Genomic DNA, 17,444 nt, shown 5'->3' on the forward strand with positions numbered 1-17,444 from the left:
TGCACCTGCCACGATCCTGTATTTATTCAACTATAGGCTGAAGAGTCCTTTTTAAATAGGGTAGGCAGGTACACTGGTTAACCATGTCTACCCATGATACTGTGTTTCCAACTCAGGCTTGAATGTTGGCTTTCAAAAAAATCTTCTCCATCCTATCTCATACACTGGCAGTAGTACGCCAGCAGAAGTCAGTACAAGCTTTGCTTCCTCATGGCTCAGCATTGTGGGTTCTTTTCATATATGAAGCCCCAACATGAGCAATGACTGCAAGGTAAAACACAAAGGGAAAGAGAGTCTAGAACAAAGCTTGCCCGGAAGGTACAAAAACCTAGCCCTAGCCCACAAAGTGAGAAAAAAGGTATAATCAACATTAAAATACGTGGTACTGATTGATATCCTTTGCTAGAAACAACTTTGGTTCTCTTTTCGTCAGGCTCAGTTAATAACAGATATATAGGACTGCTGATAAACTGTAAAAAATTAACACAGACAATGAAGCCATTAGAGGACAAGGCATATAACGTTACAAAAGCAGCAGAATGCTACCAGCAAAGTTGTACACTAAATTCGTGTCAGCAAAAGTGAAAGCTTAACTACTGTAGCTGCAAGCAATGGAATATAATACATGAAAAACAGATGGATAAAACTTGCTTCCCCCAAATCCCTTAAACTCCTTTTCTTCAGTTAACATCTGTGTCTGTTAGATCAAGCTGGCATAGGGCCTGGCAAGGAAAGCAATGATTCAGATAAAAATTTTAGTTTCTGCTTGGGTAACAACTTCCCTTTCACAGGAATATTGAACCTCCCCACTGGAAATCTATTAAGTAACCTACTGGACAAGGGTACGCATTAAGCTGATCAGAGCTTTTGCAAGCTCTCTGGCTGACAGAACTTGATGCGTTTTCATAGATAGCTTTCTAAAACAGAACAGAAACACTGAAGTTGGCAAAAGCAAGCATCTGAAAGTGCTAGGAAACAAATGAAAGATTACTACATCTTTTTGAACAGCCATAGTATTGAGTGAAGTTTATCAGCATGTACAACAATTCTTACATTCTTTACCTAGCAGGACACAGCAAAGGCCCGAATCAGCACCTATATAAATTCACATTGACTTTCTACGCAGCATATAAAGAAAGGAGCAGAACAAATGCATTCTGCTTGCAATTATACAAAGCAGCAGAGACCACAGGGGAAATCCTGTATTTCAGTCAGTACAAACTACTTCACTATACACCAGTCTTTTTTTCCTTGATGGGTTTATTCCACATACACATATACAAAACAGCGTGTACAATGCAGATGGTGTGTAAAGGAATATTGCTGCAACAGCTGTCAGAAGCTTGCATGAGATGACAACCAAGGAAGAACATGATTGTGATTGATGGAATTAACTGAGTATGTACTACACACATTATCTTACACATACGCTCACCAAAATGGCTTAGTTCAAACCCATGTAAGACACAAGTTTGTAGGATACTCAACGAATTTATTTGTATTGATGGTGAGAATTCTGTTACTTCTCCTGTGTAGAAAGAAAATGCTTTTCAAGCTTTTAAGGTGATTAAGTTACAGGCATTAAACTACTTACTTAGATGAGATCTCTAAGAACAGTTTTCCAGGATGATACAAAGTACTAAGGCTACAGTACAAGATCAAACACACGTTATATTAAGGCCAAATAAGAGGTAAGAAGATCAGCTGTAACATTTACTTTGAAATTCATTTCAAGTACAAACAATTAAAAGTATTTATTTCTCAATGGAACTTCCTTATAATTTCACTTGGAAGAATCTTACAGGATTTATGTTCTATATGAGCTTAGGCTGTTATTGCTATTGTTTTTAATGCTGATAAATTTCCTACACCCTGATGATTTAATTAATGGTCTGAATTGACAGAGACCTTCTTGAAAAGAATAATATTTTCAAGTGTAATGTGCCTTACCTTGTAACATCACTACTAGCTTGTTCTTCTTGCTGGAGTTCAGATAATGATGCATCTCCATTACTTAAACTCTCAATCATAGATAGCTCTGTGCTGCTTTGTGACATGTCTTTGCATTTACTGAGATTAGCTAATGAAGTCACCACATTCGCCAGTGTACTTAAATCTCCCTGACATGCTTCAACCTAAGGGAAAAGTATAGCTTTTAATTCTCTCATACTGGCAGCAGTTAACTTGCAATATAAGAATTTAACTTTTACATAAATGAAGAATTGAGCATGTGAATAGACCTGTAAGAAAATTATTGTTTTCAGTAAATGGGTAATCATAACGCAGCAATTAGACACTACACTGCTTCTAAAATATCAAATGTTTAGACATTTACTTTTACAAGTAATAGCTATCTACTTCTTTCAGAAAGAATGCTACAGATGGTAAGCAAGTGCAGAAAGAGTATTTATCATCTCTACTTGCTAGTCAGTCACCAGGACTATAAGACTGCACTAGATAATATTTTTAGATCTTCCTTCCTTGTGTAAATGAGTCAGTAGTAATAGGGTAGGAGAATGTTTGAAAAGAAGGAATGGATAAAAAGTCACCTTCAAAAGCAAGCAGAAAAAGAATTTTACTGCAGCCTTTTTGGTTTTTATGTCTTTATTTAATTGCAAGGGAACAAGGTGATTCAGTACTGATCAGCAACTCAGAGAGGCAGCAAGACGTTTCCCACCCTGCCTCAAAAAAAAAAAAAAAAAAAAAGGAAAAGTGCATGATTATAGACAAGTATGCTGCTGCTAACACCAGCATGCTATATGTCATTTAGCTTGCACTGTCATACTCTACAGAGCGAGCCAGAAAAGTGAAATGGAATAAACAACTTTTGATGGGGCCCTTTGTAGACAGAGCAAGCCAGGCACAGTGTGAGGTAATTTAGTATCAGCTAGAAAAATACAAGAGCTTCCTTTCCTACTGTGCATGTGTAGGGAAGTTACCACATGGCTTTAGTGGATCAGTAAGTGTAACAACATGGAAACAAAGGAAAACCAGCTCAGAAATAAGATTGTTGCTGAGATAGCTTTTATTAGCTTTGCAAAAAAGTTAGCGATCTGGGGGAAAAATACCTAACAGTATTTATGAAATGCACTGTGATAGTGCCATGTAAGGTTCTGCAAACATCTCACTTCATTGGTACAAAAGAAATATCCAAGTGTCACGATTGCCCAATACAAAGAAAAATAATGCAGTCCTTAAAGCTCTCTAAAAACGTGGAGGAAGGCATTTACTTTGTAGAGCTTTTAACATTTTTACTATGCAAGGCTAAGTACATGCTCGTGAAGAGAAGGCATTTGCAACACCGGCTAATGTTGTAAAGGAGTGTTTTAAAAATGAATTTAACAAAACAGAAGTACAACAAAACAGAACACCCTTCCCTCCCTGCATACACAATTACAGCAATCAACTCTACTTAATGTATCAGTCATATAATCATATACCTTATCTGGAGTCATCAGCACAGTAGGCTCACTTTTTATTGCAGACTGATGAATGTTAACAAACATTCCCGATTCCAGCAGACCTGTTGATCTGACACAAAACAGCACACATTTCCATTTTGATTAATTTTAAAATTAATTTTTCCTGTTTCAGGAAACAGAGATAGCTGCTTCTGAGTAGAATTTACCTTGCTGTTTCATTATCTGTTACAAAAGTTGGAGTTGCAGCTAATGGACTACGAAGATCTTTCCGAATGTAGATCTTTTCTGTAGAAGCTGCACAGTTTGAAGATTTTTCTCTTGACACTTCAATAGGTTTCCTTTCACACTGCACAGCTAACAAAACAATATGCAACCGTTAAGTCATATCCCAAATTACAGACTAAGAAATAATCCTTTTTTTTCCTCTCTTTATTTAATCTGTAATTTTAATAATGATTCTGAAAATAACTAAAAAAAAATCCCATAACCAATAAGCTGACACATTGAGTAAAAAACAACACACCGATTTGATTGTTCTTAATGAATAAGGTAGTAGTCGAAGTCTGAGACCAAACATATAAACACTAAATTTTTCAAGTTATAATTAGGACATAAATCCCCTTATACCTTATTTTTAATTTGGATCTTTAAGTGCAGGCTTATGGCTTCTCCTCTCAATTTCACTATCCCACACTCTCAGTGCATTCGTAAAGGACTCATGGCACCCTTTTCCATGGATTGTGGGTCTGGGTTGAACCCACATAACTGTATGCACTTAAAGAAGCTTCTCAAGTTAGGACCTTAGACAATACAAAGGGGAAGGGATATTCACGAAGTTCAGTTCCGACCACGTAAGATCTGGGCCACATCCTGACCCACAATCACTGACTTCAGAGAAGAAGCAGATATTTAATTTGAATAGCTCAGTGAAACTAGGTGGAATGAATCTGGGCTTTAGCCTACAGATACATCACCTTCCTTTGGATGGATTAGAGAACATTAAAATGAAACTTACAGTATTATACCCTATGGGGAAATCTCTAGCTCTACGGAATAAAGCCAAAAGAAACCAGTTTACAGTTTGATTTTAAAAGTTTAAAAGGAAAATTTAATTTCTGGAAAAATAACATAACAGTAACATAACATTGTTACTGTAAAACTTGATTAATAAAAGGTATTTACAAAGTAAAAGTACAAATCTTTTAAAAATATGCAGTAAATTGTTCTTTCACAATTTTAAAGTAGTGCAAGTAATTTTACAGATTGGAATAAGATCCTGAGAGTCACAAACAAGGCCTACACGTAATTTAAAATATGCATCAATTCACCAGCTTGATAAGCACTGGCTACTGGCTAGCAGAGCCTCTTTAATATTGTACTACACATAGAAACTGTTTAAACCTATAAAGAGAATCCTGAATGTTCATTATTTTAAAACACAAAGGCAAATAGGAAAAAAACTTAACTTTTCTTCAATTACGCAGTTTTGGAAAATGTGTAACTAAAGAAAAAAATTAAAAACTTTCCAGTTAGTACTAGACTGTGATGCTATTTGAATTTTTACACTGATAAGTATCATAAAACCAAATGTAGTAATATCATCACGTATTGACAATGCCATTACAGCTAGCCTGTAACCCATGAACGGTGCTTTGAAAGGGTGGGAGGTGGAGGCAAAAGTCTTTTATATTCCTTTGCTAACCCTGTGCCTGCTAGCTGGATCTGAGTTTGCTGAGAAAGGGCCAAGACTTCTTCAAGGGACAAATAACCCCACTGAGGGAGCTACAGTACAAGACAGCACTGAGTTTTCTTTCCTCTCCCCACTCCACTGAGGAATGAGGAATTCCAAAACGATCCCCTCCTCCGCTCAGTATTTCCCCACGACCCAGAGATCATTTTCCTGCCTTCTGACCCCCAAGCCCAGTGATTTTGTTCTGCTTGAGAAGTCTTCTGTGCAGGCGCAAAGTACTGCCAGCTGAACTAGACGGTAAAGGGGTGAAGATCCACTTTCACCACCCCAGCTTTTCCTCCCTTTCTGAATTAACTTCTTTTGTGCTGCAACAGTGTTACTGCTTTTGCTGATAGAAGCAGGGCTGTAGGGAGGGGAACATCCACAGAGGTTCAAGAAGGTCAGCAAAATTGAGCTGGATGGCAGAGAGCAGAGCATAAGACTAATACTGTGCATAAAGGAACAGCGTGGCAGTATCAGGGCTGAAGAATTCATGTATTGCTTGATTTTCTGCGTATTTAGTATTTTAACACTGCTGTGGTATTGCAGTATCACTACATCCAATGTATGGAAATTAAAAAGGAACTTGAAATTTGCAGGAATCGGTAAGAAGTGAACTCTAGATGGCTATGGGTCTCAGCCTTGTGAATAACTGTCTGCTTTGCCAAAAGTGAATAGCAATTGCCAGTAATCTCAGTTGTGGAAAAAGTGACAAGAAGGTAGGATTCAAAAAATTCAGTACCTTAATTTATGCATAGAAAAATTGAACTGCATGTCTAAAAAAGCAAAGATGGAGACATGCTTGACATTTGCCACCTAGCAATAACAATTCATTCACTTCAACCATATGCAATGTGCTTATGAAGTTTGTCAAGTGATATGCATGACTGAAAACATTTCAGACTTCTGATACACCAAACTTGTACAGTTCTTTAAAGAAAAAAGATACAATGATTTAAACATATAAAATCAAGATAACAATTTGTATTAATACAAAGCATATCTTTTGTAGCACAAACTTTAACATAGCTGCCAGCTAAAATAATTTACACTTATTCAGACTTACAATCTTGTTTCATCCCAAACGCGATGCATCTCTGCAGTCTACAGTACTGACATCGATTCCGGTGGTGTTTGTTAATGACACAGTCTTTTGTTCCTCGGCACGAATAAACTAAATTCTTCCGTATACTCCTTTTAAAGAATCCTTTGCATCCCTCACAAGTTACTGCTCCATAGTGACGCCCTAGTTACAGAACAACATAAATCATGACATTGATTTTACACTCTAATATTATTATTTTAGAGTTTATATTTATTAAAAACAAAGCATTTGCTATTTTACCCATAAAAAGAACACTTTTTTTACCATAGGTACAGATCTTAAAATATATTGTGGCTATAAAACAACATTAAAAAGCAAGTGAACCATTTTTCTAGTTCAAAGTAGTTAAACAGGACAAACTTTAAAATAGGCAAGTTGCTTATTAAATTCTTGCTGAATCTGTTGACAGCAGTGTTAAAAAAAGCTAAGAAAACAGGTTAGCAAGAACACAGAAGAAACTCTTTTAATTTATACATTCTTTAGTAATTTTTTAAAAATGTCCCTACAGTCAAGCCCTGTTATTGCTCATTATGAATTCAGCTATCGAAATTGAATGCATTAAATCTAATGGAAGCATGGAAAGCGCAAACATGGCATTTGACAGCAGTAGGTAATCACTTCAAAGCTTTACTTTCACCTTTCGTTTTCCTAACAGGGTAACAGTACATCTTTAGTTCTTTCATTAAAACTTCAGTGAAAGAATAATCTAAAATAGCTAACTAATTGTTTTTAAAAATCAGTTCTTCTGTGAATTTTCTAATATATAATACTAACATATAAAAATTTCTAGGATATACTGCAGAAAAGTCAAGTTTAAAAAATCATTTTTCAGAAGTATATTGTTTTGATTCTGCTATAGCACAAAATACAAATATTACCAAAAAGTACTGGTTTTGATTAAGGCATGCTTGGCAATTCCAACAATTTTAATTCTACGATCCTGAAGAAAAAAAAAAATTCTAAACCCAAAGATCATTGACGAACACTCAAAATACATACTGCAGAGGCACTAAGGCTGCTCTTTGAACTAAGTAGGGCACATTACAGAAATAAATCTCAAATATGAACTAATTTAAGGGAAAAAATATTTTTAGATTCTTTCCTCACAAACTTTTTTTTTGGCTACATCAACCTCACTGGCTTGAAGTTTCTAGAAATTCTGATAGGTTTTCTTGATTCCTTTATCACAATCATATTACCACACTATTAAAATGTGAAATTTATAAAGCATCGCATATATTAAAAGAATATTACTAAGGGAATCATTTTAACAGCAGATGGATCGTGAATACTTAATATCCAACCTGCAAAGCACCGGGGCTGCTTCTTCACCTGCTTTTTCACGTAGATTCTTAGACTCCAGCTTGGAGGTGTCTGCAAAGCAGTTTGCACGACACCGCTTGTCACACAGGAGGCTCCCCAAAACCTGCAACTGCTCAGGGAAACATGGCACTCTCCCCAAATTCACCACCACTGCTCGATAGCCCTGGGTCAGGACAGGAGGAATAGCTCCTGGGATCTCCAGCCTCCCAAGGAATACTCCAGCCCTCCAGCAGGGAGCCAGAGGAGTCTTGCCAGCTGGAGCAGACCAACCAAATATTTGCCTTGTGTTTGGCAGAAATTTCCTTTGAGATGGGTGAAGTCTAACGTGTATTTAGAGCTCTAGAAACTGTATTTTTAATGCTAAACTTTGCCGCAGTAGAAAAGTTTTAACTGGTTTTATTTCTAGGAAGTTTCCTCCCCATTCTACTCCTCCTCATGATGATATCCTATCATTAACTACTTATTCTCAGTGGCTCCCCATTTTTATACACTTTATTCCCACTGCTTCCTAAAAGGAGCATTTAAATGCAGCTGTCATATTTTCACATTACGGGAGGCCCATCATACAGACTTCACTGACAAACCATAAGACTCTTCTAATGGAGCGACCATTTCCCTGCTTACACTAATTTTAGCTAAGTAAGTAGAGCAAAGTGAAATGTCTCATCTCTCTTACAGCCCATTATCTTCCGTAACAAAGAAAGTGCAAAGAAAAAGGAGCTTTCAGCTAAACCATGCTGAGGGACAGCCCTTGTAGTTCTCTCCCTCTTTTTATTTTTTTAAATAAAAAAGAAAAGACATCATCTCAGTAATTCCAACTGTGACAGATCTGGAACACCTGATGGCAGGTGCACATGCAAAGGGAATGTGGGAGATGGAGTTCTCCGGTGCACTGCTCCCACTATATTTCTTTCCAGTCTCTTAGTATCATTACACAAAATTTAGTGCATGAAAACATTTTGCTTTTCTTACCTTAGCACTCTACTTTGGCAATACATGAATATACCGTTCTTAAGCTTATTTTTTACTGGAATTATAATGCTTCTTTATGATTTTAATAATGGTAAGAGTAGTGTATCCTTTCTGTTTGTGCATGTATAGAGAGATATATACATGTATATGCATGCAAATTGTTATATAGCATCAGAAGAATTTTAAACTGCTTTTATAAAATTGCATGACCTTAAAAAAAAAAAAAAAAAAAAAAAAAAAGAAAAAACCTGATGCCTTGTCTCCACACACAACACACAGATCAAACACTTTGTTTAGGCCCTGTTCATTGGGGGAGTTGTCAGTTAAAATCTGGAAAAAAGTGTGAAAGAATTTCATATTTCATTTTTCTTTTTCTTAACATGAAGAAAGATTAAAATATATCTCATGCTTGTGGTTCTTCTCTAAGACAGGGAACCAAATCTACAAAGTATAAGGTTTTCTTGCCTACATTTTACAGTCTTCATAGACACAAAGGAGCTACCTGCCATGCTACTGTGTTTCTTTTCAGGATGGAACAAAATTTTACTTGTAATATTTCTGAAAAGAATTCAAGATTCCATTTCTCTAAATACTAATACTGCAAAATGGTCTGACATTTTGAAAAACATTTAGCATCTGCATATTCTTACCTTTTGTTCAATTTTGTATTTTATATCCTAATGACTTGTTCATAGTACAAAAGAGTCTGAAGCATTAAACAGACTGAACAAAAAAATCCCTTGTGAAGGCTACTATGTCTACATTCAGGTTTATTAACCCCTTTTTTTATAATACACATAAATGGTGCGCCAACAGAAAATGTACTCTGGACACTACCATTAACTATCAAGTGGTATATAGTTTGGCTTTCAGTAACAGTTTGACATTATTACAGTATTCTTGTCTTGTCTCATTCATTTATCTCTGGTACCTGTAAAGCTTAATTCAGCACACGATTAGAACCCCAGCACTACAGGGTAGGCACTATAGCCTTCCATTTGATCTTTGAAAACTCCATCCCACTGACATAAATAAAGCACCGCAAAAATTCAAGTTAAAAAAGGAACACACATATCATGAGTAACAACCAAACATCATCTTGACAATTATGTAAAGCAGAAAAGAAAAAAATTATTCTTCACATTAAAAACAGATTATAGTTTCAAAGTTTTAAGAGTTTCTAACTTCTCCTGTGTCTTACTGGGAAGTCAGACTCTCTCATTCTTGCTTTGCATATTCAAAACTCTTCTGATAAAAAGAAAGACAACTTACCAAAAGAGAAAGTACCCTGTCTTTTATAGAGAAAACTAAGAAATCACTTTTTTTAGAAAGTTTGGAAGAGAGTGTAGGTGACATATATGGGAATGTTTAACAAGCATACTTCTTTCTAGTTAGCTTTTGTTAACAATACTGTCTCAGAGATTCATCTATTAAGTTTTGTTTTAATATAACACCTTTTTAAGAAAAATAATATTGATGAGTTAAAAGAATATTAACCTTTCATTCCTTCCTAATTTCCATTATTAACATTATGTATTTTCATGACACTATATAAAATATATATAAACAAACTCTAAGTCCTTCCATAAATGAAACCTGCACTGAAATGGGAAGTTCCACATAAGGAAGGACTACAGAATTGGGCCCATGAGGAGATAAAAATCCCAGACTCAGAGAACTCATCAACTGACCTTGAACATGAAGAATAAAAATCGGTTATTAAGATGAAGAAGAGCCATTGAAGGTAAAATAGATGATGGGAGAAAGGGCCTTGCCAAATGAGTCAATGTAAAGATAAGATGCAATACAGAGTTTTTTTGCAGAGCAAATGAATGGGCATTTCAAGTGAAGGCTACAGAAGAACAACAAAAAGGGTGAAACTGCAGATGAAAAGATCATTTAGGGGAGAAAATATGAAAGATCCCAAAGAGGATGAGTTGAACAACAAAATGGTACTCTGTATTTCACGAACTTTAAGTGGAAAAAAGAAATCTCCACCCATACATATTAGCTGACAACAGAACAATCTAACTAAAGTGACAGAATACTCTGTTGCCTCTCAAACTAACCTATTTTGCCCAAACTGTACAATCAGAACTAGAGCTTTCAATTTTTTTGTCCAAACTTCCTCCATTCCTGAATTTTGCCTTTTAAACCAATGTGTCACATTTCTCATCTCTTAAGTTGCCTTGGGAAATAATTTTTTTAATATGGATTACTTCAAATCATATCCCAATTGTTTATACTTTTGTTGAGGTTTACCTAAAATACAAAGTGTATAAACATGCTTAAATGCCACTCAATAGGATTGAGATTTGCTACCACTCTCCTATTCATAGCAATCAAAATCTTTGGAGCAAGGACCTTGGATGTCCATTTGCAAAGATTTGTGAGTTTCAAAAAAAAGTATGTAATATATAATACAGAGAGATGTTTCAAGCTTACACAACTTGTGGGTAGCGAATCAGAGTAGTGGACTGGCTCCCAGAAGAGCACAAATTAAAAAGATCAGAGGTCTTCAGCTGAAAAGAGATTACTTGAAAGAGGATATAATAGTGATTTATAAAAACAATAGGATCCTTTATAGCTGTTTCTTACAGTGCAAGAGGCACTTAATTAAATACTTCTCTCAGAAGACCAAATGAACTGAAGTATTCTTTGTACAACATACAATTATACTATAGGATTATACAGACCAAAGCATATATGGTCTATATAAATAACAAAAAAGGTTGTTAAACTTTAGTGGCTGCCATCAAATATGACGGTCTCACTGCAATCTGCAAATCAGGAGGTTGCTCTAAATCATCAGCTAATGGAATTGAAAGGATATGCTCAGAATGATGATTATTTGCTTGTCCAGTTTTTAATAATTTTCCTTAAGCAACTGTTTCTGGCCATCATTTAAGTGTAAGATACTGGACTAAAGGGACTGTAGCTATCCTAATGCTGCCTGGCCTGCCACATTGGTGTATTTTAACAGCAGCATAAACGTACATGGTTAAACAATATGCAATAACTACACTTTAGCTGGAGTGCAGTAATCTCCTACTTCATGCTGAAGGAGCTCACATCTTGCAAGTCTTCTGCGCATCTTCTTCATGTTCATCACATCAGTGCCATCCCATCCTTGCCAGGTGAGGAAATGGGGCAGAAAGCTTGGAAGCTGGCGCGTGAGGACTAAGGGGGCCAGTTTAGGGAGTTACAACCCTGACTAGTTACAATCTCACGTTTGTAAACCCAAAATCTTTAGTGTTATTTTCCCACCCCCACTGAATAATTTACTTCCCTGCTGAATAGTCTCTCTGAGAAACTACCTTGGAGTACAATTCACACAGCTGAACAGTAGTTACAACAGCGTACAAAAAGGAAAACAAGCAGAAGGAAATGTTAAGTGATAAGACAATAGAGAAAAGAGTAAGTTTTTCAACAATACATGAAAACAGATGGAGAGTCAATGAAGCAGAAATAAAGAAGGACTGTTAGTATGGCAAGAGCTGGAAATGACAATAAAAATAACAGTATTCTTTCTAATGTCATGAGCCAGGGTATAAATTTTAAAAGCAATAAATTTACCAAAAAAAAAAAAGTTTTCTTCATAATTTCTAAGTATCCATGCTGTGTCCTAGTACAAGGAAAAGTATATCATTTTAAAAAAACCTCAAAAAAGGAGAACCCAAACAGACATATTTGGAAATAAAACAACTCTCCTTATCCCATTTGAATCAAAATTATGAAATAAAGTGGATTATCTACCTGGATGTGTTGTGCAGATATATCAGGGGATGCAAAAAACAGTTGGTTGACACCTGCAGCATCTGGAGTTGCTAGGATAACTTTTCCTGGAGTGGAATCTTGTCTGGCAAGGATCACCTTGCTTGGGGTAGAGCCATCATGATTTGTTAAGATGAACTGCTTGCCTGCTGAGCTCTGATCAAGTGCTGTAACAATCTGAATCTTCTGGCCCGTCTGCTGATCTGTGACAATCTAATAATACATTTATCTCAAATTGTTATGGTAATTTAAGTTCACCTTTGGGGCCCAATCTGGGCACTCGAAGAAAACGGGAATTCTGCTTTTGACATTTGTGAAGCAGGATCATCTTCCCCTCTGTCACACAGGAGTGAAGTAAACTCAGGCGAAACCTTGGATTTTCATTGTATTTTAAACACATTTCAATCAGGGGTGTTTGAAGTCAAAACCTGAGTTCATACTCAAGTTTTACAATTGGCCCATGCTTGTACAACACTACTGAAACCCTTGACAATTCTAGCATCCAGAATTTGAGGTATGTCTGTAGCTCAGCCCTAGGACCCATCAGGTTATGAGAAATCTTAACTCTTGAGTTCACTGCATACCATGTGAGGTGCTTAGCACCTCCCAGGTTTGGCTGCTTAACAAAAAACTTCTTAAAAACACAAATGTAGACTTCCAAGTGAAAAAAGTAAGCATCAAACAGCAAGAAAAGCAATAATCTTGTTGCACCTATATATACATTTTAGGTTTCATTTTGGGGGGGGCTTTTTTTTAACATAGATATTCCTAAATAAAGTAAACCAGAATCTCTCTCCCTGCCATTTTTTCTTTTTTTTTTTTTTTTAAGGAAAAACTTATTTTCATGTTTCATTTCATTATCAAGAACAGACCTACAGACTGTTTTTTCCATTTTATCCCTATTTTCAAGCACAAATACAGCAGCACTTTATTAAATAATCCTCCACTAAACTCCATTTTTTGCCATCTTTGTCAGAAGATTATAATCCTCAGAGAAAATAATCAAGATTCCATAAATCTTCAATTATAAATCTCACTTTTAGTCACTTGCTGCTTTTCTCCACCAAAAGGCCTACATGGAAGACTGCCTCGTTTATTCTGGAGAATAAGGAGAATCATCCTACAAGGACTGTTTCCTGCAAACTATTTTTTGAATTACAGATCAATAAAATAGATCCTATTTTTTTTTTGTACCTATAACCAAACATTTACGTCCATCTATCCATCCCTAACATTTATATGGTCTTTATTACTGATGAAATTATTTATTTTATGGTCTAACACTTATCATAACTAGTTTCATGTAATTAGGGCAGCATTATTAATTATATTTTCTAGGTGGAAAACAGAGGCACAAAGAAACTGAATGAGGCATAATTTCACACAAGTCTTTATCAAATTTGCTATTGCACCTTCACAACTAGCTTACTACTTTCTATATGTTCAATATACTTAAATTTGTTTCAAAAACCTGTGTATAGCTTATGTTTTAAAAAGATAAGCAGTGAGAGATAAAAATTATTGAGTATCTAATTTCAGCAGTTATAAATCAATATTGCCACTTTCAAATATTCAGAAATTATGAGTTTCAAAATATACAAAAGGAACGTGTTTCCTTTGGGTGGCCTTCTGCTATTAACATTTTAATGGATCAAATTTCAATTTTTTTCTCTGCAAAACACAATTAAAAGCTTATTTAACAGAGAAGTTCAGGTAAGATGATAAAATTCCAGATGCTAAAGATATAAGAAAAGAATGTAAATTATCATGAGATTTGGGGTGTAGGGTGGGAAGACAATGCAAAAGCTCACAATAGTTATCAACATGATTAATACAGGGTTTCCCATTCAGTTGTCCGGGACCACAAATGACTACAGTAGTTCCTTATTTCTCCTTTCAATTCCTTTATGTTGGTTCTATATTCTTTAGAAGGCAAACTTCCTTGCCCTTTTAATTCCCTTCTTTGCCTAACCTCCTCCTTCCATTACCTTTTTCTTCACTGACAAACTTTATTTCTCCTGTGTCATTTCCGGTATTTTCGAAGTAGCTGATGGTCCCTTCCCTTCCCCTCCAAACACATCTACTTTATTGGGATTAGGAGAAATCCAATGCATGTTATCCTCAACAGGGTGCACACGCATACAAAAGCCAAACACAGAATATTGTGCTGTTTCTTGAATTTCTAGACCTGCTCTTTGAAAGACACTCTTATCTAAAATCTCCCTATCAAAATTTAAAAGTGCAACTATGTGTACATCAAAAAAGAAATATACTTGATCTACTTAGGTTTATACAAAGTATAGTATAAAACTAACTAAAAAAATAGCACATCCCAAACAGTGAAGATGAAAATCTGAACTGAAGTTGAAATGATTTTTTTGGATATATATGCTAAATTATCTTTTTTACTATTGTAGTCCAGGTCTATAATTTAAAAAAGGTATGTATTTGTAGATAAATATGGCAGTACAGTAGGCAGAAGAACCATTTCTACTTCACACAATTCACTTCACCTCCTATTTAACAAATAGTGTCCTAATTCTTCAAATGGCTTCCTGCAATTCTAGAAGGATGCCCAGGTAGTTTTCACTACATGATATAGTAGGTCTAGTGTTACCTTAATATCCATACAAAGCTATTCAATCTGCACAAATAGTTTCTGCAGCTGTCAAGCATTTGACAACTGACCGAGCATAAGAGAAAGCAGTTTAAACAATTAAGCCCAGTCTGTCTGCAGCTGACCTCGTATGGCCATATACCTGCAAAAACTCCACCTAAGTTGCAGTGGGACTCTGAAAAGTGGAGCAGTTCACCAAAGTATAACAACTTGCAGTACCTAAATGTTGACATAAGAGAAAGAAATAATCAGAGGGAAAAAGAAAACCACTTATCTTCTCAAGGGAATCCATCAGGGCTCAGTGACAACACATGATGTTTCTTAATAATCTAAAATTCAGTATCGCTAAAGGGATAATGTTCTAAAACAGGAATATATTAATTCAGGATTGTCTGCTTAAAAAATATAGTTCCCCCATGTATTTCCTTTAAGCACCCTGACGATAATGGCGGATAGTATTTTCCTTTATTGCTTTTAATTAAGCTTTGTCCACTAACAAGTTTTGACTTCCATTTGAACATCATTTCAATAAATTAAATACCTCAATAATTCTGTGTTCCTATTTTAGGGGGGGAAAAAAAGTGTCCAAACACAGACGACTAATCCACTTGTTTATAACAGAGCCAGTTTTGAACAAAAATGTCTGTTTAACAACAAATGTGACGTTCGACTTTTATCCTAGAGAAATGTTATCATTCCATAAAAAGGATGACTAATGAAACATGTTTTAAAGAACATTTTACTGAGGATTTTGTGTTTCAAGATTTCAGATAATTATTTATGTGCATTTAACAATAATAAAATAAAGGAAAAAATATTGCTTGAAAATATAAACTCAAAATGATCAATTTAACATTTATTTTGAACATTTCACTGAGATGTACTCATTCCTACAAACCGCTTTACTCTTCACATAAATTCTGCTTTGAGGAAAGTTCTCATTACTAAGTTCTATCTCATACCTAGTTTATTATTATTGATTTTGGTGACAGGTTTGTAGATGCCTGTTGCAGGAAGGATGCCACTCGACTGAGTGCTGTTCCACACATATCAAGAGACAACCCACCGCCTCAAAGCACTCACCATCCACTTTGAAGCAAGAATCAATGAGTGTGGTGGAAAAAGACAAGGGGCAAAGTAGCTGGCTTAGAAACAAGTGATCTTCCAGCTACATGAGACAATGAAAAACTATATAAAGGTCCCTGTCCCTAGAAATACAATTCTTCTATGTTGATCATTTGGAGTAATTACAGTGCCCAACCAAAAGTAGTTGTCCCCCCACAAAAAACCTGACACAGAAGGGTTAGATGTCTGCCACTGGCTTTGAACCAACAGAACTGTCCTGCTGTTCAACAATAAAGGCTCATGGGGTTTATGTCCTCGTCCCACATTCAGACCCTGATGCTGAAATCACATTAAATGGCTTCACCACGCTACAGGGACTTCATTAGCATACAGGTATTAACAATGAAAACAGAGGATAAAGAGATGGCTGTTTATTGATTCACATAAATTAGATAATGGAAGGTACAGCTGTACACAAAGCATAGAAAAGGAGTGGAGGTAGCTGAAAGACTGAAGATCTACTGGATAGATGAGACTGGTACCAGGACTAGACCACAGGTAGGGGGTGATAAAACAAAACAAAAGATCATGTAAGGGAGGGCGGTTGTGAAGAGTCTTGGAAGGTTAAAAGCTTGAATGCAGTGCACTGAAATGGGAAAAAACAGTGGAAAATGTTGAAGAGTGAAGCCAGCAGAAGAAAAATCAGCCAAGATTATACTAGCAGCTGGCTCACTTAAATTAGTGGTTTTGTATGCAACAACATATATCTGAGAATATTTTAAAAATTTATTCTGCAGCTGATATTTTTCTCCAGGATGAAATTTAAAAATAAAATGTTTGCAAGGACTTGCATTGACTTTTAAGGGATGAAATATAAAATTCCATTCCCCAAATCCTCTTCATCTCTATGTACACATATATATGTTGATTTAACTACCTACATTGCCAAAAACTTCATACCCTCACTTGAATTGGAGATTGTTACCTGGCCAGGCTATGAATTAGCACACCAGGACATATAACATTGGTTGGGACAACCAAAAACCAGTATCCTTCTCAGACATTAGGTTGCCTTGCACTTTTTCATGATTTGTATTGACAATACAATGCAGTATTTCCCTCCCTCCCTCCTCCAAAATGTAGATATGTTCCAACAACTCAGATGAATTACTAAATCTAAAAATTATTCAGCTTTTAAGGAGCAGTATCATTACAGTATTGGGAAAAGTCTTTTTCTGTTCAGTGGTTGTAATTTTTTGCAATCTTAAAATTCTTAGGAGAAAAAAAAGGAAAAAAAAAGGGGGAAGCACTGGAATTCTTGTTTCTATAGAAATGGTTTCTGCCACCCAGGGCTGAATATTTACATTCAAGCAAATAATATGAACCAAATAAGAAAGAACCGTATGTGAAAACTTGCAGAAATAAATAGTTCATATC

At 35.7% G+C, this 17,444-nt stretch overlaps 1 protein-coding gene across 9 annotated transcripts in view; it reads right to left on the bottom strand.

Moving 5' to 3' along the window:
- NR2C1 (nuclear receptor subfamily 2, group C, member 1) overlaps positions 1–17,444 on the bottom strand; it is a 54,021-nt gene that overhangs the window by 13,243 nt on the left and 23,334 nt on the right. For 8 of the 9 annotated variants that reach the window (XR_774007.1, XM_010561884.1, XM_010561881.1 and 5 more), the window contains 6 exons: positions 12,308–12,538; positions 8,800–8,881; positions 6,218–6,397; positions 3,629–3,776; positions 3,441–3,531; positions 1,951–2,135 (listed from right to left, as the gene is read on the bottom strand). Coding sequence is in view for 8 of the 9 variants with exons in the window: in XM_010561884.1 (XP_010560186.1) it covers positions 1,951–2,135; positions 3,441–3,531; positions 3,629–3,776; positions 6,218–6,397; positions 8,800–8,881; positions 12,308–12,538 (917 nt within the window). In the remaining variant the exon portion in view is untranslated. The remainder of the gene's footprint in view (positions 1–1,950; positions 2,136–3,440; positions 3,532–3,628; positions 3,777–6,217; positions 6,398–8,799; positions 8,882–12,307; positions 12,539–17,444) is intronic. The other variant, XM_010561887.1, reaches the window with a different exon arrangement.

The sequence above is a fragment of the Haliaeetus leucocephalus genome, unplaced genomic scaffold (genome assembly GCF_000737465.1).
Source record: "Haliaeetus leucocephalus isolate CR32 unplaced genomic scaffold, Haliaeetus_leucocephalus-4.0 Scaffold151, whole genome shotgun sequence".
Taxonomy (NCBI): Eukaryota; Metazoa; Chordata; class Aves; order Accipitriformes; family Accipitridae; genus Haliaeetus; species Haliaeetus leucocephalus.